Source organism: Eublepharis macularius, chromosome 2 (assembly GCF_028583425.1).
Source record: "Eublepharis macularius isolate TG4126 chromosome 2, MPM_Emac_v1.0, whole genome shotgun sequence".
NCBI classification, from domain to species: Eukaryota; Metazoa; Chordata; class Lepidosauria; order Squamata; family Eublepharidae; genus Eublepharis; species Eublepharis macularius.
The window spans coordinates 51,970,613-51,997,526 of record NC_072791.1 but is presented as its reverse complement, the minus strand read 5'-3'; the positions used below and the strand labels follow the sequence as shown (position 1 = coordinate 51,997,526).

Below are 26,914 nucleotides of genomic sequence, written 5' to 3'. Positions count from 1 at the left end.
TATATGCAGCATATAGCTGATCTAATTAAGTTCTGGTTTGTGGTGTTGTATGAATAATATGGATTGATACATGAAAGATTGATATGTGGAAGTTATTTTATGCTAGTAGTTTATACTGCTTTTGGTCTTTTGGTCATCATTTTTAGAGAAGAGTTCTAAGAAAATTACTCATTATGCTAGAACATTCAAATAGGTGGAGATATAAACTTCAGAAACTGGGCTTTGTTGTTTCTGTAGTTCAAGGGCTGGACATCTTCAGAAATGCCATACTAGTTATTTGCCTGTGCAGAAATGGGGCTTTATTTCATTGTGATAATCATTTTCTCTCCCAAATCTACCTCATAAGGTTATTGCAAGGATAAAATGACTGTTCTGAGCCCTTGGAAGAATAAAAACACAACAGACAGATGTTTGGACACTACTCCAGTGGGAGACTTCTTGCCCAGCAGCCTCCATCCCCACACTATTTAGTAGAGAAACTTGGGAAAACGGGTGGGGGGAATTGGCATTGCTCTGATGCTGTGATGTTCCTTCTGGAACAAACCTGGATGTAGCATCATTGCATTGTGTCTAGGATTCCACCAAAACACTTTAATAAAACAAAAAAGTGACATTGTAGTGTTGAAGCAATGCCAATTTACACGCCCTGTCCCTTAAAAGTTCCCACTGAACCCTAGTCTGAACTTAAAGCAAAAGCAATAGAGAATCCTCTCTGAATTAATGCACCAGATCCTGAGAGCAGTTTCTGCTTGCGGGCCCTCACAGCACACACTTCCATTGCCTGTTACTGTATATTTTTCATTCTAACACCTACCATGTGGAACAGAATTCTGGAAATAGTCTGAAAATGCCATCCCTGCCAGTTTGGCTATTTTCACACATCTTACAGGCTCTGGTACATCGCACAAAGCTCCCGCAAGGACAGCATCTTCCTGGCGTGATTTCCCAGTTCTCGCGCAAAATCTAGGGGTGTGCAGCCTGAAAATATTCGGATTTCCTGCTTCGGGTTTACCGAAGTGTCAGTTTACCGAAGTGTCAGTCACCGCTGATGGGGCCCGGGTCTTCCTGGCCTTGTCCGCAGCGGCTGAGAGCAAGCTCCGGCGGGGGCTGCACGCAAATGCCTGCGTTCCCACCACCGCTGTCAGCCACCACCGTGAGGGCCCAAGTGTTCCCTGCCCCATCCACGGTGGCTGAGAGCAAACTCCGGCAGGGGCTGCAGGCAGATGCCTGCGTTCCTGCCGCCACTGTCAGCTGCCGTGGACGGGGCCCAGGAAGTCCCCGGTCCCGTCTGCTGCGGCTGACAGGGAGTGCTCAGTGGGGGCTCACAGGCAATGCCTGCATTCCCACTGCCACTGTCAGCCTCCACCGACGGGGCCCAAATCTTCCCGGCCCTGTCTGCAGCAGCTGAGAGTGAGGTCCAGTGAGGGCTGCAGGCAGATGCCTGCGTTCCCCCCACCGCTGTCAGCTGCCGCTGCCGCTGGGGCCCAGGAAGTCCCTGGTCCCATCTGCTGCGGCTGACAGGGAGTGCTCAGCAGGGGCTCGCAGGCATATGCCTGTCCCCACCACCCCTGTCAGCCCCCACAGATGGGGCCGGGGAGTTCCCTGGCCCCGACAGCGGGAGGGCACTCAGCTGCTTGTTGGGGAAGCCCCCGACAAGCAGCTGATTCAGGGGTTTAAATGCCCCTTTCCCTGCCGCTGCTCAGCAGTAGAGAAACAGGCATTTAAAGTTTGACCCGAAGCTTCCTGAAGCATTACAAATGCTTTGGGAAGGGCCAGCTTAGCTCAACAGTTTCTTCGCGGTCTCTGTAACAAATGCTTTGGGAAGCTTTGCTTCAGGACTTCCAAATCAGAAAACCCAAAGCTTTCAAGATTGGGTCCAATTCGGGCATTTTTCCTGAAACAGATTCCCGAAGCGCACACCCCTAGCGAAATCGCGCCAGGAAGATGCTGTCCTTGTGGAAGCTTTGCACAATGTACCGGAGCCAGTAAGATGTGTGAAAATGGCCTTTATTTGAAAGGTCTATGTGGGAGTTGTATATCACAATGCCTGTTCCTGGATGGCTTGGGGCAGATAGTTAACTGTTCTGTGAATGTTTTTATGGTAGTATACTTGATTTTATTTTTATGTTCTGGTTTACCGTGAGTTTTTCATTTTTTTTAATCATGATCATTATTATAAGATGTCTTGAACTAATAAAGAATAGGAGAATGGGAGTGATTTTTTTTAAAAGGGAGAAAATCTGAGTGAAACACACATTTCCTTTTACATAGAGGTTTGATGCTTCGTTTGAATCAAATTGAATACCTTTATTGGCACAACAGGACATACATATGCACAGTCAGCAAGGAGACAAAAAAGAAACAACCCTTGCCCCATCACTTAAACCATTCCTCTCCTCTTTGATGCACAACAAAGAAATTTAGCCATAGACTCAATGATCTCAGGCTTATGTGTGGATAGTAAAAGATGTGTCTTGCTGTCATCCGATTGACCTTCATGATTTTGAAGCAAAGGTTCTAGACAAAAGGCACGAATATCACAATATAATAAGCAGTACAGGAGAACATGTCCAGTACTTTCTATATCCCTCAAGCCACAGGCACAATACCTTGTGGAGTAAGGAATTTTCTTAAATCTCCCATGCAGTACCACAGAAGGAAGAACATTAAAGCACGCTAACATAAATGCTCTCTGGAGGTAAGGGGAAGTCAAACAAGAACAATACTCTGCCAAAGAACCATTAGAGGAAATCCTCCATCTCAGTGGCAAGCATCTACCAGAGGCGAGGCTCCTGAGTTCTTGCATCTCAATATCTACAAGTCTTTGTTTAATCAAAGCAAATGTACATAGAGATGTTGAATAGGATCTGCAACACTATTGGTATGTCATTTTTACAATGTTATTTCTCATGATGATGAAAGAGCCATTTTGCTTTTTCCGTAAAGCATGTTTTGATGAGTCAGAATCTCCAGATTTTGAAAAAAGCCACTAACCTTTTTGCTGGCATGTCAAATTTTGTCCCTGGTAGCTAGGTTAAGGCCACTTACCTTTCTAAACACCCAGTCTCTTTTCTCAAATTGCCTGCCTCAGTGATAAACATTCTGTTGAGGATGGCAGAGGCAAACACACAAGCTAATAGGCACTCACCAAATATCATAAGAATTATTATCAATTACTATTGATTACACTTGGATTCAAAATGATATTAGGTATATTTTCTCACTTTGTAGTGAGAAAATGGCACAGGCTATTACTACTCTCAGTGAATATGACAACAAAATTGATTCAGATTAAAATATTTTAACAAAAAATCAAGCAAGCAATTATTAAATTACTTCATAACTAGCAACAGAGCCGGTTGTAAAAAAGAATACAGTAGGCTCTAGCAGTGGAGCTTTGGGAGGGCCACAACAGCACAGCTCTCCCAAGATCCTGCTGCCCCTGTGGAGGCGGTGGGAAGGCTGCGTGGCAGGGGCACGCAGCTCCCCCCGTGCTGCACCTCCCCACTGGCTCCCTGGACCTGCAGCCACCACAGAGATGGTGGGAAGGCCTCCTGGGGGCTTCCCCCCTACTGTGCCTTCCTGCCAGTTCCACAGGCCGGCCTCTGAGGGGCAGTGGAGCTAGCGGGAAGGTGCAGCGCAGCTCCACAGCTGCCACCTCAGCAGAAGGAAAGCCGCATGGGGGGAGCTCCCCCGCACTTCATCTCCTCGCCTGCTCTGCAGGTAGGCCTCTGAGGGGCCACGGAGCTGGCAGGGGGGCCACATGAGGGGTCCCCCACACTTTGCCTCTACCACAGGCAGGCCTCTGAGGGGCCACAGAGCTGGCAGGGAGGTGCAGCGTGGCTCTGCAGCTGCCGCTGAGGTGGCGGGAAGGGTGCACAGGGGAAGCTCTCCTGCACTGCACCTCCCTACCGGCTCCATGGCCTCTCAGAGGCTTACCCTTGCCAACTCACTTTTATCCTGGCACAGATGCACAGCAGGGACCTCAGTGCACCTGCTCTAGGATAAAAAGTGAGTCATCAGCAACACGGTTAGCTTTTTATATCTTAGGATACCAATGCTGATTGGCCTTCAAAGGGGACTTCATTGCATTTATTCACAGCTCCCAGTTTTGCAGTCTGTCTTACTCATATAAGAGTACTTAAAGTCATACTTAAAGCAGTACTTAAAAACTGGGTAACATCACATAGGTCATGTATTTCAGTTTAAAAAATCTGCATTATTATTATCATTTTGTGAGTTTTGCTATGAAGACTCAGCCCTGCCCCATACTTGCTTTAGAGTTTCATTGATCTCAAAGTGATAACTTCAGGGCAAAATTCTTGATTAATCTTTACCTAGTGGAATACTCAAAGTAGATTTCGACATAAATCCCCCCAAATGAGTACTTTGATATGAAGATTCTGAAAGCAATTATCAGTATGAATCAATGTTTCCGGGACTGTGGATTTTGGCACCTAATGCTGAAGGACACCTAGATATGTCTGTACTAAGTAAACATATGCACGTATACAATAATGTGCCTGAAGTATTTTAGCTTTCACCAACCATCTTGAGATGTTTGTTTTGCTTACATTTCAACACATGAAAAGTTGCCTGGGGTGAGGGCAAAACCTTGACAGAATATATCCAAATAGGATGAGTTTGTAGTTAAATGTGATTGTTTAATAAATAGGCAGATTTAAACACACACACATATCTTCAATATATATTCACATATCATTGCCTCATATATTTTAATGTATTTCTAAGTACACATATGTATTTCTCTATATATTTCACAGTAAAATGTCACCCATCAAAACTGTAAATTGATGGCTATGTAGAATTTTCATTTTCTTTATCTATATGGCATTTGTGACATTGGAGGAACTCTAATCCATATTCAGGTCTCCGTGTTTGGTGTGCAATAATATGTAAATTACCTAGCCAGCTGCATTAAGCAGTGTTTGTTTATTCTATTTTTTTGGCACGGCGTGCACCTGAATCTCTGCCAAAAGAAAAAATTGTGGCTGCTTCAGGGAACACTGTTCTGGAGAAGGAAGTTTTGAAAGGAAATGCACATCATAAATGAAACGGCGCTGTGTGAAAACAACAAAATCAAACCAAAGTTTCTGTTCCTGGAAATATTGGTATTTACAATGTAAAAATGATGTGTTTGTTATAATATAATGAGGACACTGCATCTCTTTAGAAGGCTCTGTTTGCACTGGCTCAGTAAACAAAGATGTGCACCAAGAACTTGCTACGCTTGGCAGTTAGCTATTGGCTACAACAAGTAAAAGATGAACATGGGAAGTTTAAGAGAAATAATTTCCAACGCAGCATATTCATTTCTCTTAATGTGCGGCATTTGAATGCATTCAAATCTGGACAGCTGTGGCGTTTAAGTGTTAAAAAATTGCATTAATGATGCATCAAGCTCTCTGCCTAGGCTGGCAGTCCTCCTTTCAGTCTTCTAGTCTGACACTTCCTCTTTTATCCAACCAGCTAATTTCCCCTCTTTTGTGAGGAGTAACTGTTTTCACACTACTGCTTACCCAGCAAGCCTCCTCATTGTTTCATGCTTAATTATCTTCTTGAGCTTCACCTTCTCAAGTGAAGAGAAAAAAGACTTGGGCCTCCCCACGGCTCTAATGAAAGCTCAGTTTTATAGATGCACTGTGTGAATAAATGCAGCGTCTGATCCAGCCACATAATAAATGAGTTCCTAAAGTTTATGGAGTCAGAGTTTAGGCAGTTGGTTTACTCAGCAATGTAGAAAGATGCTGAATTTTTGTCCTTATGAAATCATTCTGGAAAAGAGGGGTGAACTTTAACTCATCTTGGAACTTAACCCAGGAAACAAAGTTCACATTGCTCAAAACTGTACAAAGGTGCAGCATATTTAGCACTCTACCCCCCATTCTCTTGGAAAATGGCTTATTAATACCCTTCATAGAAATATCTCTCTTCCAGCTAACAATAGATCCTAGTTCCTCACTGATATGTATCTATTGCAATAAACATTATTGTAAAAACCAGATATTGCATAGAGTTTTATACTATTTCTATGATGAAAATCATAGAAATACACACGGTGGTAAGTACTCAAACACTGGTGCTCAGTCACTGGTTTTACTCCATGGGTGGTATTTATTTTGTCAGTGCATGTATTTGCAGTACCACATTTAGAGCTCCTGCCCCCTTAGACCAACTGTAAAACGGAAAGCAAAACATTTAAATACATGTACAGTCTACAAACAATATATCAGGTAGCAAGGTTAAAAAATAAGGAACCCTACAATATGGTCCAGTTTTTAAAAAGGGACAACTATGACAGTGGCCTCGGGGTTCCAACTGAGCCAGTTTAGGCTATCCCTCTCATGTGCCCTAATACAGCTCAGGAAATCTGAGCATGAAAGCAGCCTTCTGGGTGCTGGATCATAATATACACACAGGCTACTGTAGCATAATGGTTAAGTGGTTGGAATGTGAGTCAGCATTGGTTTGAATCTCGCTACTGCCATGAACTCAGTAGGTGGCGTTGGGTAAGACATTCCTCTCAGCCCCAGATCACCAATTGTATTTTAGGGATAATAATAACACTGACTTTGATCACCACTCTGAGTGGGGAACTAATCTGTTCAGAAGGGCAGTATATAAGCACACTGTTAGCAATATAGAAGAACAGTATATAATCATGCTATTAATATTATAAATTGGTCGTGCTTCCAAATATGTATCAGTTTACACATACAGATGTGTAGATTCCTTTTTAAAAAGATAACATGGATCTGGTGCTAATTTTACCATGGTCTCAAGAGAATTTAGTAATCAATCAGCAATCTATATTTCTGAACTGAAATCTGAACAGAATTCTGAAATTCCCATCTGGAATTATGAACAGAATCTGAAATATTTTTTTTCTTTCCTAACCCCACAACTCTTATCATTTTTATGCCACAGCCATCCTGCAATTTATCGCTTAGGTCCCCTGGAATCCCCTGATTTTTTTCTGCAGATGGAATATTTCTACTCACAGAGCACAACTCTCTTGCTTCCTCCCTTCTTGTAGCAGCCTAAAAACCTCTTGAAATCTTGTTCCATAATTTATGGACATAAAATGTTGATGTTATTTTTCTTGGGACAAAAAGTATTTGGTAAAGCCAGAGATGGTTAACAAAAACCATGCAACTAGTACAAATTTATTTCAGAGATTTTTAAATATATATATGCATGCGTGCGTGTGTGTGTGTATGTATGCCTGGATGGGACCCAATCCAGAAAGGTTCGGGTATTCCGAATCTGGGCCAGGATGCTGGCCCTGATTCGGAAGTCCCGATGCAAAGCTTCCCAAAGCATTCATAATGCTTCGGGAAGTTTCGGGTCAAACTTTAAATGCCCGTTTCTCTGCTGCTGAGTAGCGGCAGGGAAAGGGGCATTTAAACCCCTGAATCAGCTGCTTGTCGGGGGCTTCCCCAATGAGCGGCTGAGTGCCCGAGCTGCTGTCAGGGCCAGGGAACTCCCCAGCCCCATCTGCTGGGGCTGATAGGGGTGGAGGGGACAGGCATATGCCTGCGAGCCCCTGCCGAGTGCTCCCTGGCAGCTGCAGCAGACAGGACCGGGGACTTCCTGGGCCCCATTGGCGGAGGCTGACAGGGGTGGCAGGAACGCAGGCATTTGCCTGCAGTCCTCACCAGCACTTGCTCTCAGCCACCACGGATGGAGCCAGGAAGTTCCAGGCCCTGGCGGCGGCAGCTGACAGCAGCAGTGGGACCACAGGCATTTGCCTGCAGCCCCCACAAGTGTTTGCTGTCAGCCACTGCAGACAGGGCCAGGAAGTCCCAGGCCCCAGCAGCGGTGGCTGACAGCGGCAGCAGGAACGCAGGCATTTGCCTGCAGCCCCCGCTGGAGTTCACTCTCAGCCGCCATGGACAGGGCAAAGGTAAGTGAGAGGGCTGGGTGGTAGGACATAGGACAGGGCCCTTTAAACTATCCGCTGGGAGGCGGCAGGGGGGGATCCCCCCTGCCACCTGCCAGCTGATAGGGAGGGGGCTAAGTGGGGGGTTGCTGGGAGAAAACCCCGCCCCTGAATCACTTTGGAATGCTCCGAACAGAGCATTCCAAAGTGATTAAAATACCCGAATCCAAAGCAGGTTGCCGCTTTGGATTTGGGGTATTTCCAAATGTTTTTCCTGCTTTGGGTTTACCCGAAGCAGGAAATCCAAATATTTTCCTTGTGCACACCCCTAACAGAATCTGCTGCTTCACCTCAATATCTTGTATATACTGAGGTGAAGCATCAGGTTCTGTTTGTATAAAATAAAACCTTTTTTTTGTTTCTGTGAATAACCTTGGTTGTACCTTTTTCAGAGGAAGTGAAAAGATACACATTTTATACTAAAGCTATGTTGAAACCAAAATGACATTCAAGTCTATTCACACAATCTCTCTCTCTCTCTCTCTCTCTCTCTCACACACACACACACACATACATACACACACACACACACGCCTGTCATGTAAACCCTTGACAGATGAAAAGAAAACTATAGAGCAGCCAAAGTAACTTCCAATAAGATGTGCTGTGTTGCCAGATGTTATCAGCCCAAATATATCCCTTCTACCTATACAATTTGACATGTAAGCTAGTGATTGTCACTTAAATTGGTTTAAAATGTGATATAACAGGAAGTAACCACTGAATGCTGAGGTCTTTGTTTTTGGAGTATGAGTGCTAACAGTGCTTAGAGTACAGTAGTTGGTGAAATTGATACAAGCAACTCAAGTTGTACAAAATTGTAAAAATTCCTTTAAATTGCCTGCCCTTCCAACATAACAAACAGTTTAAACAGAGAACCCTCAGTTTTTCTTTATGAAATGTTTGGAAAAATTTTCCTCTTCTTGGCATTTGCAAGAGGCTTTTAATGTTGGTACAGTCAATCTTTGACATGAGCAAAGATCTAATGACCATTTCAAAAATGAAAAAAATAAATTCAGTTATCCTGCCATTGAGTTCAAAATGCCAGATCTCTGTGCCTGGAGCTTTCTGATGGCAATCTCTTTATAAAATTTCAAAAGAAACTAAAAAAGGTTTGGATGTCTGATTTATTTTTGTTGTATTCCCCCCGCCCCCCAGTTTAATACAGTGAGACAAGTCACACAAATTAATAGTAACTGACACATTCATCACTCTTCCTTCAGGAAGTATCTTGTTCTTCAATTTTAGTTATAGGGTTGGGGGGTTGCTATGGTCAGCAGGTTCCTACCAACATTTATTCCTGGGATTTATGATGTCCTTCCTTATTACTAGTGGGTAAGCAGTGCCAAGAGCCCCGTGGTGCAGAGTGGTAAGCTGCAGTACTGCAGCTCAAGCTCTGCTCATGAGTCATCATTACCTGAGTTCAATCCTGGTGGAAGCCGGGTTAAAGTATCCGGCTCAAGGTTGACTCAGTTTTCCATCCTTCTGAGGTTGGTAAAATGAGTACCCACCTTCCTGGGAGTAAAGTGTAGATGACTGGGGAAGGTAATGGCAAACCACCCGTAAAAAGTCTGCCAAGAAAACGTCCTGATGTGACGTACCCCCATGGGTCAGTAATGACTCGGTGCTTGTACAAGGGACTACCTTAAGTAGTACATAGAATACATAGAAATTCATATGATATAAACATATTAAGCTAACATTATTTATACCATTAGACCATTTAACTTAGTAGTATCTACTCTGAAGACTGATGATTCTCCGGCATCTCAGGGACAGAAAGGTCTTTTTCAGCGCCTACTCTCTGAAACTAGAGGTACTGCGGATTGAACCTGACACCTCCTGAATTCTGTATTCTGAATCAGCATTTTTATTACAGGTACAGAAAATATCAGAACATTGGCTCCACATTTTCTGCAGTCTAGCAGGAAACAATTTTGAGGCCATTGCTGCAATGTACAGAAATCTGGCCCAAGAGTTTCCAATGCAAGACCCAAGCCATACTGTGGAAGGGAGGAAAAGTCCATAGAGATAAATATTTGCAGTAAGAAAAAAATATATGGAAAAATATGGGAGAAAATATATATTGCACTGTCACATACCATAAAAATCATTTCTCTGCTAGCCTCTAAATTAACCTGCATTTCACAATATTCTCTGCTACTTACATATCCTATCAAACTGTGTAGACGTGCAAGTAAAAATGACAAACCTAATCTATGTAGTAGATTAATGCTGCAGCAGTGTATACATTAGCTTTTTAAAAAAAATATAACATGGGTCTCTTGGATCTTTATTTTCCTCAGAAATAAACAGAACGTTGCTAATTAGCTTCTGCTTTAACTTTAATTACAGTAAGTATATGAGTCTAATTACTCTTTCCTCTAGAGAACCACAGTAAAGCGTACTACTTATACATATTTGTGGACCCAAAAATGTTGTGCGAGTGTCCTTTACAGTTTCTGCTTATTTGTAATGAGCTGTAGGTGTTGCATGAAGAGGACAGTTCCCTGCTTGGTTATAATACAAGGAGCCCCATTTAGAATGTAAGTATGAGAGAAGCAGAGGTGAAACAGGCACTGTAAACATGTCTACTTCCCTCAGTAGTAGTTGGCATGCTGGCATTTTTCAGAAGACAAAATCATTTTTGTTTCTCCTCAGGGCTCATGAATTCTTGAAGATGGGGGATGGCTTCTTTCTTTCATTTTTGTTTCTGGCACTGTTCAGGCAATTGTATACAAAGATTGACAGTTTGTATGGGGTCGGGGAAGAGAAGCAATTCTTACAGCTGCCTGAACTCTTCTTGCCTTTGTTAATTCTCTTCAAAATGCAATGGTATGTTGGGGCTAAATGGCAAGACTCTTCTACCAAAATATAAAGCATCTATAACATAAATGAAAATACCAAACAAAGAATTGTTGAATTTTAGCAAAAATGAGGGGAGGAGACACACACACCCTCTGTTTTTTCAGTATTATTTAGGTTTAAATCTCACTCTTCTTCGATGGAGCTAAATACACTGTATATAGTCTTGTCAAGTAAAGTCTTGCATAAGCAACAAAGGACACGTGTGGTTGAGAAATCTGACTGGAACTCTTAAAGGTTTTTTTCCCGTCAGTTGTGATTTCATGCTGCTTCAATTTATCCCCTGATATCAACACATTTTTTGCCTTTAGTTTTTGCTTCTTTATTTTGTTTTTTTTCCTTGTTTTTTTCTGGTTCTTTTGAAACCACTTTTACGCTGGAAGCTGATTTTAAGTTGGTTTTTTCCTTACACATAATGTTTCTTTCACTTTTGTTTCTCCTGCCCACTCCCACCTACCTCCCACCCACTTTTCAATGACTGGAGGTTCAATCACCATTGAACCATTCCTCTACCAACTTCCTTTTCCCCATCAGGTCTTCCTTTCCCCCCTATTGTTCTGATTTCTGTTTTTTATCATCAGTTTCATGGTGTTGTATTGCCCTACTGTTGTAACAATACATACAGCAGATTCTCTCTAGCATGTTCCATTGCAGAGATATGCCTTTCCCCTGCAAGGAAAGGGACTAGAGGTTTACTCAAACTGATTCCATTGCTTGGGGATTGACTGCTAAAAAATTAGGAATAAGTCAAGTATGTGGAAAAATCCACAAACACACATGGAAGCTGCATTTTGCCACATTGGAGGAAACGTAAGGGTATCCATATGGTTCCAAAACTTTTTACCTGTGAGACAAAATAGCAACTGTAAGAAAGTGGTGCAGAGAAATAATTTGTTTTAAACTTCCCTTTAGCTTGCTATTGACAATGCAAAACAGGAAATTTGTTCATAGATCTCATCATGATATCATTTCTAGTTTGACCAATAGCTCTTGGTAAGGACTCAAAAATCATTAAATGGTTCTTCTTTTAAAAAGCATCATGTAAGACAAATGAGAACTAGTATGATGTAATAGTTACTGTTAGAAGGAGGTTTATTATCTCATATATAGAGAAAAACCCTTTTTACTTTTGGTAAGGTGAGTACATCAAGAAGAAGGCAAGCATTCTTCTCACTACACATTACATACTACCTTTCCAAGTAAAAGGAACACCTTTTTTAAAGCATTCAGCCCTGCAGTGTATACCTACATGTGAACAGTCAGGGAATGGCTTCATTATTTTTATTGTTTCATTTGGGTTAACTCACAAAGTTGGGAATTTTAATGTAAGTAATGACTTGATGACACTCTCTACCACCATATGTTAACATGGAGTGTTAAACTGATAAAATCCCAGAGCTGGATGGCACTCAGCTGTTATCTACTCCAATCTCCTGCACCTTCTGTCAGACCCTCATGGGTGCCATTTCCCCTGCCAACCACAGAAGAGCTTTTTTTAAAAAAAATCTACATAAAGTGCACCTTTCCCAAGCCCCACAATGAAAAGAAGTAGAGAATTTTTTTAAAAAAATGAAAGCAATTCCTATTCAGAAAAGCTAGTAAATCATAACAACAGATCATTATAACCAGTGCTTTCCCCCTTAAAAATAGGTGCTGGTACTCATGATGTTGTCAGCCTTGGGGACCCAAGCCCACTGGCCAAAACACGTGTATGTACCGTCAGAAAAAGCCCTGATTATAACATTATTGCATAATAATATTGTACGATTGCCATTACCAATTTTAAATAAAGCCTTTTGGTGGCATGCCAAGGGGGAAGGGGAGATGTAGGAGAAATGATGACTGATGGAAGTAAGCACTCACAAAAATCCTGTGTGGCTGTTCTATTGCTAATAATGCTTCTGCATTCATGGTAGTGATGATGACAGGGAAACAGACATTCCTTGCTGTGTGGATGCAGCCCAAGAAGTCAGATAATGGGGAGCGGGGCTAGTTGCTTGTCTCTCCAGATAGCCTTGCACCACATTCTGTGAAAAGCTTTCACAAAAAGGGATTTCCATCTGCTTTCACAGTTGAGTGCATGTCAACATGAAAGATTTTGAAATGATCTTTAAAAGTTATATACATATAATGTAAAATTTTAGTAAAGCAACAGTTCCCCCCCTCCACAATCCACTTCATTATTCAACACATTTGCAAAGCAATAACAGCACAAGACAATATATGAAATTAATGTAGTATTTGATTAAACTGATGGATTGTTTTTACAATTAAAGACTTTCACACTCATTAGTCATTACAAACCAGTCATTAATACTGCCTTTATCAGCAAGTAAACAAACAGAAATTCAAACAAAATTCAGCGCATTCGGAAGTACCCCGTTCAAAGTATATTAGATTAATTTTAAAGTTTCTTTTCTAAACAAAAAATTAAATAATTCTCTTTTTCCTTTATATACTTGCAAATTTACATATATAGCCTCATAAATTGCTGCTTATTTGTCTAATCAGTGCTGAATGTTATTTTCTTCCAACCTGGATTATGCAGGATTTGGTTTTAGTAGGGCCCATATTCTGGGTCTGAGATGTATGTGACCACCAGTTTTGTGGCCAATAACAATGTGACTTTTCCATGCTGGCTGAGTTTGCTGATTTAGTATATATCACCCAGACCCAGGTGGTTGATTCCAGTGTTCTTCTAAGAGTTCAGCTGTTTCTGGCCACATACCTGGCTCAGCTGCACACTGAGTATGAAGACAAGGATAAGGGATTTCTTCCAATTGGTACCCACCCAAACTTCCACACCACCACATCTAATAGCAGCAATCTCAACCCTGAAGCAGTGTTTGAGAGCAATAGAATGTGGGTGAATAACCTGAGGCTGAGTTCAGACAGGAAAGAAATGGTAATCGTTGGTTTTCCCTGGATTTGGAATAGAGCGGAGCTCCTTTTATTAATGGTATTTGTCTTTTCTTAGTTGAAAGTGTAAGTAATTTGGAATCTGTTAGCATCCACTCTATTGCTGCATTTCTACACAGAAGCCAAACACCTTCTAGTATAACTGAAGTACCTGTAAATCTTAGTGGTTACAGTATCTTACTAGGACCAGAGAAATGTGGTTTATATCTCCACTAAGGGTCAAGTTAAATGAGACATTGGACATGAGTTCAAACCCGTAGCTTGGGAAGCCATTGTAACTGGGACATGTAGTTTTCAAAGGCAGAGCTGCACACTGGGTAATTTAAAAGGGGAGGATTCCCTCACAGCCCTCCACATGGCTGCTGCCTCTGCCAGCTGCTCACCTGCTTCCCTCGCTCTCCCTGTGCTCTGAGTAGCGGCATAGACTCTCGCATTTCACCACTGCCTTCCTCGTATCTTCACTTCCTTCCCCTGTGCTCTGAGTGGCTGCACACGTGCACTCCTGGAGGGAGCAAAGGCTGGAGGAATGCAGAGGTGGTGCAGTTTAGTGTAAATTTAATTTCTGCCTATCAGGCCAAGACATGGACGTATGAAATATACCCCATGTAGAGGGGAGTATCCTTGCACTTCCAGAGGGAACGGAGGCAGGAGGAAGGCATCAATGGAGCACAATGGCCCATGCCACTACCCAGTGTAGGTGGGGAGAAGGAGGTGAGTGAGCAACTTGAATGGGGGGGAAGAGAGTCAGCTGAGCAGCTGGCAAAGGCTGTACTGAAGTGGCGGGCTGCTAGGGAATCCTTCCCCTTCCCCCTCCCCCAGCACACAGCTCTGTTTTTGAAAACTTCAGTTTCACAGGTAAAATTGCATCCCCAGTCATGGGTTTGAACTGTTGCCCAGCATCTGGTTTAGTTTGACACTAAGCCAGGAGGGTTACTGAGTGACCTTCGTCATACATTAACCCATCTAATAAAGTTGTTGAGGATAAAATGGATAGAACCTTATTATGCTGCACTGAGCAGCTTGGAAGTAGGGCAAGACAAATATGTAATAGATACTCTAGCAAGAATTTGGTCCTAGGTTTCCTACATCCAGGGTCAATATTCTAGGCTCAATATTAACACTATTAATATTTATTGTCTTTCAGAAATACATCTTCTGTATTTTTTACAGATCATAAATTTATGTTTGTGTAACACTACTACAAGTAACAGGCATTTTATAATGAGCAATGTACTTTATAAAGCTTTTTATTTATGGAGGTGGAATGTATTATTTACATTTTAGATTAACAGATATTTCTGTTTTTCTGTCTTCTGTTTAAAACAGGAATCTTTGAATGTTATTGATCCTGGCTTGATGGAACTAAATGGCACAAATGAAGATGCACTGGAATGGGATGAAATGGATATAAGTAACAAGTTAATTAGCATTAATGAGGAGTTCAATGAGCTTGATCAAGAACCAAAGGAGGATGACACAGAGCTGAACTCTGCATCTGAAGCATGTGCTAATGACAGTCCAAAACAAGAGGAAATCTCCAGTGTTCATGAAAATTATCTCAACAACCCCACTGTTACAAAATCTCCGAGCCCTCAGGTCTATCAAGTTTACAGTCTCCATAACGTGGAATTATCAGGAATAAATCCTATATCCCTTGTAAAAAAGCCCTCCAAATCCCCCAGTGTCACACAGTCGAAAACTTTAAATATCCATGCAAGTAAAGACTTATCATTGTCACCTTCTAAACATTTGCCAGACCTAACAAGAAGCGACACTTTGGCAAAACTACATAATTGTATGTATCACAGTGGAAACATAACTAGACATCACAATACAGTAACGAATGGAGGTGATGCAGAGGCTATGAACAATTCTGAAATCAGTGTGCTAAATGGTACTGATGGAGTGCAGAGTAATTCTGTAACTAATACTTCTGATTCCAAAATAGGGGACACAGTTGATGTAATAAAACAAATATTTAAACAGGAAGATGAGGAAACTCATGCTAATTTCCTCAGTTCTTCTCAGTCAAAGTCCAGTGACCAAGTTAGTGATCTGGACTGCATTACCCAAAGTAGTCCTGAATGCTCAGAAGAGGACTTACAAGAAAGAAAAAACAACGTCTTGACATTTTATGACTATTCCTATCTTCAGGGCTCCAAATTCAAACTGCCAATGTTAATGAAGCAATCAAGTTCTGAAAAAGCACACAAGCAGGGCAGTTTGCTACATGGCTTTTATTTTGATAAAATCCCATTTAAATCTGAAAATCAGCCTATGGAGTTAAAACCTTGTGCATCTACAAAGGAACATGTTTTATCAACTGACTTGGATAATTCAGATCCCAAACCCTGTGAATTGGTGGAAAATTTGAAGAAACTAAATGACAGAACAAATGTGAAACTGCTTTCAACTTTATCACACAGCTCTTCTTTGGATTCGCTTTCAGTGGCAAGCGATTTCTTTGGTTCAAGTATTTTTAGGAGCGGGGATGGTCTTCATCGGAGCACATCCTTGGAGAGCTGGTTAACTCCCTACAAAAGCAATGAAGATCTTTTTAGTCATAATGGATCTGGAGACCTAAGTGGAAGTAGTGATTCTGTTGGGGAACTTAGTAAAAGGACATTAGACCTTTTGAATCGTTTAGAAAATATCCAGAGCCCTTTAGATCAAAAGATAAAGCGTAGCATCTCTGATATTACACTCCAAAGCAGTTCTCAGCGAATGTCCTTGACTGGCCAGTTGTCGCTGGATATAGCATCCTCTATCAATGAAGATTCACCTGCTTCTCTCACTGAGCTAAGCAGCAGTGATGATCTGTCTCTGTGCTCTGAAGATATTGTATTGCACAGAAATAAAGTACCAGATTCAAATGCATCATTCAGAAAACACCTCAATCGGTCGGTAGCTGATGAGAGCGATGTCAACGTTAGCATGATTGTTAATGTTTCCTGTACCTCCGCTTGCACTGATGATGAAGATGATAGTGATTTGCTATCAAGTTCTACCCTCACCCTGACTGAAGAAGAGCTGGGCATTAAAGACGAAGATGATGATTCCAGTATTGCAACTGATGAGGATATTTATGAAGACTGCAATTTAATTTCAGGACTTGACTACATAAAGAATGAACTCCACACTTGGATCAGACCAAAATTTTATCTGACAAAGGAGAAGAGAAGGTGCAACCTTGATGATGAAATCCAGTGCTGTAAGAATTTAAAAAGTAATGAGACTATGAAATCAAAAGATGCTTTGAGCATTGAAAAATTTTTGAATGATTCTATCCGTAAATTTGCAGAAAATAATGGCAATGGCAAGAACATGTCAGACAGTTGTGAGCCTGGGGAAAATGTCCAAACTAAAAATAGTGGTTTTCAGTTTTCAAAGGATCATCTAGTGGACGACATGGAGAATGGTAATATTGCTAATACTCAAGAAAGTCCAAAGGAAGATCTTACTAGAATTTCTACAGCCTCCGTGAATATTAGCACAATTGATGGTACAAGAAGTGAAAATGAATGTTGTGCCTGTGAAGCATATCCGGATAGTTTGGATGATTCGCATATGGATAGTAAGGAGACTGTTCAACTGTCAAATGCATCTCCAAAAGAATATCAGAAACATCTTCGCTCTGATGGCCACTGCATTAAAAAGCCTTTTACAGAACTTGTTTCAGATACCAAAGGTACAGATACACCAGATACAACTTTAGTCAAATCTCTGCCAAACAGTCCACAAAACAAAACCAGAATTAGTAATAATGGTAGTGATTGCTGTGCAGCTCTAAAATCAAATGAAGCAGAAAAAATTACATCAGCCAGAGGTACAGATTCATGTTGTAACTGTGAATCTATTGCTTCTGATAAAAGAAATGGAGAAGATTGCTCAGTGCACAACTTTGTGATGGAGATCATCGACATGGCTTCAATGGCCTTGAAGAACAAGTCCCAGCCTGAGTGTGAGCCAGCCATTCCACATCCATTAGCCCAGATCAAGGAAAAGGTTCTAGAACATTCTCACAGGCCAATCCAACTTAGAAAGGGGGATTTTTATTCTTACCTCTCACTCTCTTCTCATGATAGTGACTGTGGGGAGGTAACTAAATACATTGAAGAAAAAAGCAGTACTCCTATACCACTAGACTTTACGGATGACAGGGGCAATATTGAATGTTTCTTTGAAGCGTGTCCTGAAGAGGAGCGAGTTGAACAGGAACCATACATTGCTAACAGTGTCCCTGAGGTACCTTGGGTAAAATATGAAAGATTGGTTCTAACAGATGAACCTAAAACATCTGCTGACTATAGTGGCTTTTCTTTGTTAAATGAGGAGACGGACATAAATGTGCCGGACTCTCTTAGCCAGATGGTTTCAGATAATTTAAAAAATTCTGCTAATGAATCATTGATTTTGGACATACCTAGGGAAGGTTCAGATTTGAATTCTCTTCCCAGTAGCTCTAAAGAAAATCTTCCTGGAGAGTCTGTTGGTATTGCAAAGTCAGAAGACAATCTTGCTCCTTCTGTATTAGCCTCAGTAGAAGACATTCAATTAAAGTCCAATCACTTGGAAGGCAAAGATGTTTTGTACCAGGACACTAAAACTATTATATATGAAGATAACCTTCTGCACCTTCACAAAGAAAGGCACATAAATGCACATAGGTAGAATGTAATAATCTCTGGACACCTACTTATTTCATAAACAGGTATGTACTATGTCCCCGTGCAGGATGAGAATTGCTTATTATTTATATAATTGTATAAGAAAGCAATTTTTTTTCATTTCAGGATTTTCAAATGATAATATTATGTTATTACAAACATACTCATTTTCAAACTTACTTTAGAATTTGAACTTGGGTACAGATAACCAAGTATGAAATGCAGACTTCATCCAAAGTACCACCTTTGTTCATCAAGGTACACAAAAGACAGAAAATGATCTGGTATAGTATAGTGCTAGATACTGCAATCCTGTGAAGGCCCACTGAAATCAGTGGGCTTAGACTGGAGTAATTCTACATACAATTTAACTGTGAGCTATGAATCAGGAAGTCCCTGGTTCAAATTGCATCTCAGTCATGATCTCTAAGTTAATCTTTCCTAGCCTCAGTCCCCATCTACAATATGGTGATAATAAAATTGACTACACTGCAGGGTGGTTGTAAAAAGTATAACAAGATAGGGATGGATGCTGATAATCCTTGCCATCTCCCCCTGAAAATCCTCTGCTGAGGGTTTGGGGACCTTCCTAAATAAAATACCATGTGACATGTAGAATTGCAGGAAAAAGGTGATGAGGTTGCCCTCACTTCTGAAAACATTGCTTGTCCCACTTGCAGAAGAGTAATGAAAGGACAACTTCCATCACTTTTTCTTTTTGCGGCCCTCTATGTCACATGACATTTTGTTCAGGACAGTACTTGAACTCTAAGCTGGGGTCCCCACAGTTTTTCATCCCGTGGGCACTTTCTGAAATTCTGACACAGGGAGAAGGGCACAACCTCAAAATGGCTGCATCAGGAGGTGGAGCCAACCACAAAATGTAAGGTAGTGAAGCCTAACTCCAATAGTAACTGTAATGATTTTCTTTTTTAACCTATGCCTTTGGACCTTTAATTCTTCTCCTCTTTATGTTACCTTAAACTTTTACTTCAGGAGGGCCCGGGTCACAACCAACACTACTTTTATTTCCATACACAGAGAAGGTCTGGCATTCTCTACTTTACTCAAAACCCTTTGGGGTTTGAATCCCATTGCCAATATCACCTGTGGCTTTTTGTCTGTTTGTGTGACCTGTACATTGCTGCCTCCCAAAAGGTTTTTGCTGCCACCAAAGGCTTTCACCTTAGATCTCTTCTGTTTAACTTGTATTATAGGAAGGATTTGTTATGGATGGCAGTATGACCAAACAATCTGCCCGGGCGGGTGGCGGGGCTGTGAGGTAAAAAGGGGATCTTTTTTATTTAAGTCAAAGTAGAATTTATTTATAGGCACATCAGTGCAATGGTTGAAGAGTTTTAATAAACAGAGCTTTGTTTCAGAATAATCCTTAATGTTCCCCCATTGAGGACTGGTGGCCACCTCTTACATGGCCAGCAGGGGAAAAAGGAGCAGGGAATGGGCCTAGAAGGCAAACAACCTCCAGGGCAAGCATGCCACGTACATACTTCCAGCAGGACATGACAACGTCACTTCTGGAAGTGATGTCATTGCACTGGCAATGGGCATATTCCTACGCTTCACAGAAGCCAATTTTGCCCCCCAACAGGCTGGATTGGCTCTATGTGAAGCCAGGAGAACATGCACAGAAGAGAAGCCTCCCAATAAGTACTCCTCTCCCCCACCCCGGGAGAGTATAGGGACCTGGTAACCCTAGTTCTTAAGCTTTGTGGTTTCCAAAACAGTTGTATGTTCACAGATCCAGTAGTTATTTTCACTTTTCTATATAGCTTGCCTGACCTAGATTTAATAATATCTCTCTCAGATATACACACATAGCTCAGGCTCCCCACAGGTTGCCTGACTTAGCCAGAATCTCCAGGATGCTTAACTCTCTCAGAAACACATGGACAGAGACTGATTCAGGTTCCACGCAGTTTGCCTGATTTGGCCAGAATGAACACTCTTCTGTCAGCACAGTGGCTAAAAAACTGTACCTAAGATACAGCTAGCATCTAATCAGAACTCACTCCTTTCATGTATCCAGCCCCTCTCCTTCCCTCAAAGGCCTACATTTAAACCCCCAATAACAAATATTTTAAAATCTACATTAACCAGCATAAATAAAATACTCAAACTTAATTGCATGCAACATTTTACAGTAACTTTTCAGTGTTTCAAGCCAAAGTTCTTTTTAACAGGATGCCTTTTTAAATTGAATGTATTCTTCGAACACATTTTCTTGCACACACAACTTCTTGCACACACACCTTCGATCACACTATTAAAAATTTTGTGCTGTAGTGGAAGCTGCTGCCAAAACAACATTTTAAAAAATTTGTACAGCCAATCAGATTTCCAGTGACCGAGCAGAAGCCATGCTTGGCAAAAAGCCTGTCTGGTTCCACCCACTTCCTAAAAACACTTGGTGGGTACCAGGAAAGGTGTTGGTGGGCACTGTGATGCCCATGGGTGCCATATTGGGAACCCCTGCTGTAACTACTCGTTTTTCAGAGTTTACAGGCATTTGCTGGGAGTAGGCAAGGAAGAACTGCTTTGCGTTTTTCTCTGTTTCTGAGTGTTAGGATCTAATCCATAACATATCTGAATACTTATACAAATGTTCAATATTTTGCTGATGTCTTTTAATACAAATTTCTCCGAGAACAGCACCTTTTTAAAAATTGCGCAATCACAGTTTCAAGCAGATGCAAGATAAATGTCTTTTCTTCTTAGCTACCTGTACCAAAACATAAGGTGAGGAACATCCCTTAATTTACTTCATACTTTTTAGACACATTCCCCAGGCATCCATCTCCAAACAGTGACATTCTACTTCCTGCAACGCAGGAAGATTCAAGGTAGATGCTGCGCTGCTGTATTATAGTGGGAAACAAGGTGAGCAGCTCAGCATTTTTCCAATCATTACTTAGGCACCACTTTTTGTGGTGTGTGCTAAGGAAAGGAAAATTGGACTTTCCCCGTCTTAACCATTTGAGTCCTGCCCCAAAACATCCCTCTTTAACTGATTTGAAACCACCATTCTATGTCTGACTTTATGGCTGTTGGTTGGGGAGAAGGGTTTTGATGAGGGTTTCTACCCACTGTCCAGGTTCTGCTCAGTCAGAAATAGAGTGATGGAACTAACAAACACAGACCACCTAGTACTTTCTGGTAGAGGGTTGCATGAGATAAACACTCTCTTACTGGAAAGGCAGGCATATATATCCTTAACAGAAACCCTATATTTTCATGCCCCCTCTCTAATCCGAGCTTTAGCAGCTGGGAAAGAAAGGACAGAGACATGATTCCCTAATGCAGTATTTCCCAACCTTTTTTCCATGGAGGAACTCCTAAATTAATTTTTCTAATCCCAAGCAACCCCTAGCAATGAAAACATTCACGGGCAAGAAACAGTTGATGGTGGAAAGCCATCAATTACTGCTAAATTATTGTCAAGAAAATTTATTGGTAAAGAGCTGCTATATAGAAAGACATAGATATAGACAAATATAGATAGATATATAAAAGCTTACATAGAATTAAAATTCTCTGGTATTTCAAAAATTTTATTTATTTATTCCATGAATTTTCACGAAACCCCTAATAATGTCCTGCAGAACTCTAAGGGTTCCATGGAACCCTAATTAGGAATCACTACCCTAATGGGTAAGATCTCCCCTCAGTTCTTCTCCTGCAGGCTAAGGGATCCTCATTTCCATAAATCCTGCCAAGAAAGATATTCCAGAAAGAGTGAAAGAGAGGGAAGCAATCCTAAGCAGGTCTACTCAACAGTAACCCCCACATGTGTTGTGTGGGGCTTTCTCCTAGAAAAGTATTCTTAGGATTGTAGCCAGTGGCAATTTTGGGAAGAATTTGAGGTAAATATAAACCTCTATCATGCTAACACTAACCAAAATTCTGATCCCATGCAAAGTTAGGCGCACCAAAGCCCACTGGTTGCACTGTGCTTAGGCCACCTAATTCTGCATAGGATTGTGATGAAGGAATCTTTAAAGACCTCGAAAGCCAGCTTTTATCATGCTTTATTGTTTCATGGAGTAGGGGCCACAAAAACACATGCCACAATAAGTATGATGATTGGTTAAGTCTTTTTTGCACATCTTCCTCTTGGGAATTTGTCTCCCATGTTAAATTCATATTACTTGCACCAATTCAGTTTAGAAGATCTATGCATGGATTTCTTGCTGGATCAGGAATTGGGGAAGAGGGGCATATGTGTCATTGCATTGCCATCCATGGGGTGTGCATGATAATGCTTACCCACATTATGTTACAACCAGTCATGCATAAGTACCTTTGCCAAAGTACAACTCAGGAGGATAGGGTGGCATGAAGAATTGCTGTTCTGTTTGTAAGCACTCCAGACTTTGTTGGTTTCTTGTGCTGCCAGTCAAGTCAGCTTTTGACAAAGAATCATTTCTTATTAGAATTCTACAAAGCAGCATCTCTGTGATGAGAACAATCCTATTTCTCTAATAGTGTTTTATATATATATCCCCCTCTTTTAGCCTCACACAAACCTCAGCCTGAAATTAAAAGCTACCCCAGCTGTATCTGTGCACACATGAGAAGTATGCTTGCTTCAGCATAGAGGAGGAAACTCATGGTAGATCACAGTTATCTTCTTTTTGTTAGGAAAATTATAGAAATAACACAGATTTTTGTACACTTGGTACCCCAAGCAGCTATATGTGCTGATCCATCCATCACTTCATTTTAGGATACTGACATACTGCTCTGGAGCTCTAGGTCAAGAGGCTAGTGCTCGGGAAGGAAGTGCAAAAAGAAAGGATGTACTGGCATCTCTTTTCTACTGAATTGGAAGAGTCCCTTCCCCCACTGTGAGAGCTTAGTTGATACTTTAACTTCATCTCCCATGCTATGGGAAATGAATTAGAGGCAATCTATCCTAATTTGTTAACTTATTCAAATAACAGTTATTATACTTAACTATGCTAAAGATTATCTTTTTGGTGGCAGATTGTTTATTTTTTGATGAGCCTAATTACTGATTTTCCAAAGGTAATTTACATTTATTACTAATACATCTCTTAAAATGTGACAGATAAATGTTGTTCCCATAAGTGTATTATGAAAAAAGTTACTATTTAAAAACACATTATTTAATTTGAAAGATAAATGGCAAACACTATTATTTTTTTTCCTGGAGCACCTGTGCTGTAAGCTCATTAAAATGTGTGATTTTATGTGGAGCTGTGATACTTAAGAGAAAAATTATCTATGGTATATGTATACCCTAAAAATAAACTCAGTTCGCAAAGGTGACAGTATGCATATTTACCAATGCAGCTCAACTAATTTTATATGATTTCTGCCTCTTTGCTCCAGCTGCAAGCAAGAATAAGTGGGAGGAAGCAAATGTGTTTTGCTGCTGAATGTGGCTAAGTTGTAATCTCATTCTTTATCAGTGCATTATAAAAAATGACCATTAAGGGAAAGTAATAGGCTAGCAATGCTATCAGCAGCTTTAAAAGTAGTTCTATGTTTGGAGCAACCATTCTGTTCTGTGAATCTATGTGCTGCCTGAATGTTGTTTTCTCTTGAAGGGAAGATCTTGCAAAGAACAAAGGATGAGATCATGCCATCTTTTTTTCTGTCACTATGATATCCTCCCACTTGTAGTACTTTTGGAATTGTTTTGAGCCCAGTCCTGGAAGTGGGACAAATGCAGAAACCTGCTCCCATACCAAAATCATTCTTACAGAGTCGAGGTGATTGAACATGGCCCGTTCTGCATTCTTTATTATATAGTCACAGAAAATCGCATTTGGCAGCAAATTGTTCCAGAGTATCTAACTGAAGGCAGAATACTAACAGTTATTGTATATCTCTTCCCATTATATCTTTACAACTTTAAGATGTATGAAATATGTACAGACCAAGTGTTAGGATTTCAATTCAAAGGCTACTCCAAGTTTTAAGAACAGAAATGTGACAACTTTCCTGAAACACTTTAGGTTCTTATTGAAACCTGACACCTGTGCTTAGTATAATTTTGTGCAAGCACCATTTTCTATAAAAATAGAGAGGTCAGTTACAGCAAGTAAGATCAAAGGAGAAGGCAACTGGATAGATGCAGCTATTTCCACTTAATTTGGAAGGCATATAATGCAAGCCTGGAGTGCCTCCTAGGAAATGCTTGAGAGAGGTACTTTGTACTAATCTCTCTGCTGTATTCTGACAGTTACTTCTTCATAATCCTCATCATAAACCTCTCCTCTTTGTTGTATAGGTTAACTTTAAACTCCAGGCTAGAAAATTTCTGTAACATGAAAAAATCATAACAAGAAATATACATTTTGACAGTTTCTTAAATGTAGTGTTTATTTTTATGGATTATTTATATGAGACTTCTTCTCACCTTTTTGAATTATGTTTAAGCAAACTATAAATGATACCTCCATAGGTTATTATTCTGTTTATGTAGCCTTTGTAACCTAACTAGGTTACTTGGAAGCAAGTATCCTGATTTTAATGGGTCTTACTTCCATGGGTTTAGGACTGGAGATTATTTTGGTTGGTTGGCCTTTATTTAAGTCATGCATTCCTATTGATTGTGCACTTTCAAAAGGTAGAGAAGGTAAGTTCACAGGCACCTAAAAGGATGGGATTGAGGGAAAAGGTCAAACTTGATTATTTCCCCTGTGCCTTTTGAAACTAAATCTTGTTTTATAAAAATCAATGACGTTTCGACATCAATAAAAGGATATCTCTCTGATACTGACTTAAAACCTCAGGCTATGAAAAATCGGTACTCATATACAGTCATTTTTACATATAAGGACATTAGTATGAGATCATAAAATGACTATTTTAGTTTGCTCTGGGAAAGCTTGTGTTTTGCAGATAAAAAGTACTTTATGTAACATGCTGTTACTTTTTTTCCCCCCTTTCCTTTTAGAAAATTGGCTGCATTTCAGGTGCAGGCTCATCCTCTAAACCCTGGGATGACCTCTAATTCCATTGTATCACTGCCTTTTGTTACTCTCCCAAGATAAATTTTCCTTCCAAATGTGATTTCTCCATGTTGGCTTTGAGACCCGGATGCTTATGCTGGTTCTATTTCAATGATCATTTTGTTAAACCATTTGCTTTCATATGGATTTCTCTCCCAAGCTACCTCTTAACAACCTACCCTTCCAAATTTGTATGCCTCTGTATTACTTCTCATCGACTACATTTTTTATGATTTTGCAATTCCATGGAGTATATGATAAGTCTGGATCACCATTATCAGAACTGTATGTCATTAACTGTCCCATTTTATGTATCAAATTTGATATTTTATGTGTATAATGCATATTGTTTATTGAAAGTATTTTATGTTTAGAATGAAAGTTTGATTGCAGCAAAGACCTTAATGCTTCTGATTCAATACATACAAAGTTATTCAAAATAAACACAAATGTATCCTTTTTGTTTTAAAATTAATCTATGCAACACGTCAAGAAACAGCTACACAGTGTTGTATGTTAAGAACTGTTAACATTCTACTGAATTAAGTACAACATTTTGGTTTTATACTACACTTCTTGAGGTGGTAATCAGAAAGAAACCCCACATTTTTTTAAAAAATGTGCCTTGCTGTATTTCTTACACCATTTATTAAAAAGCTGCTTTCACAGTAAAAATATGTTAGTTTGAAGGAAGGAAAAAGCAAGGTGTGAATAATTTCTGTATATATGTATAACCCAAGTGCAAACATTGATGTATAATGACAGTATAAAATGCTTTAATGTTTGTGTTGCCCAGTGGTGTGGAAAACATAAGCCTTAAAACCACTAGATTGCATGATAATTAGAACTGGCATAATAAACTAGTTTACCGGGGAAAATTCAGAACTGGCTCTCTTTTACCTGTGTTCTGCTTAAAAATTAATAATGTATGCATCAACCTATAGCTAGATCTACAGTCATACCAGGTTCTCTGCAGACACATGGGGTAGGGGTGGGGCACACAGGAACACTTTATCAGCACTATTTTAAGACCCTGGAATTGGCTCATCGCTGGTGCTGATAACCAATATGCTCACTCAACTGAGGGGATATATGAGAAAGAAAAACTCTTTGGCAAAGCACAGAAAGCATAGTGATTCAAATCCCAAATCAATATATTTAGGAAGCAGTCTTGATGCAGCTGTATTTTTTGCACCCCCTATACCAATCACAGATGTGCTGATTGGCAGCCTCACATAAGACAGTTATTTTGGTTACCAAATCCCAGGTACCATTTCCCTACTTGCACTCAGGAAGCTCATCTATTCATCTAAGTGGTCCTTGTGCTCCACACACACCTCATTTATGCTGACTTAATGGCTTATCATCAGTAATGATTGGTGGGGTCATGCTGCCCAAAGACTCTCCCCTACTCCCTAGCTACAGTACAATTCTTCAGACTATTGTGGAGTCCCAAAGCCCCTTTCCAGTGTGAGTCCCATATTGCAGGTAGCTGGAGT

At 40.6% G+C, this 26,914-nt stretch overlaps 1 protein-coding gene across 1 annotated transcript in view; it reads left to right on the top strand.

Annotated features, from left to right (window-relative positions):
* Nucleotides 1–26,280, top strand: part of AKAP6 (A-kinase anchoring protein 6) — a 290,855-nt gene extending 264,575 nt beyond the window's left edge. The window contains exons 12-13 of the mRNA XM_054972742.1: nucleotides 15,074–18,458; nucleotides 25,361–26,280. Of these exons, the coding sequence (XP_054828717.1) occupies nucleotides 15,074–18,418 (3,345 nt within the window). The 3' untranslated portion in view covers nucleotides 18,419–18,458; nucleotides 25,361–26,280. The remainder of the gene's footprint in view (nucleotides 1–15,073; nucleotides 18,459–25,360) is intronic.
* The last annotated feature ends 634 nt before the right edge of the window (nucleotides 26,281–26,914 follow it).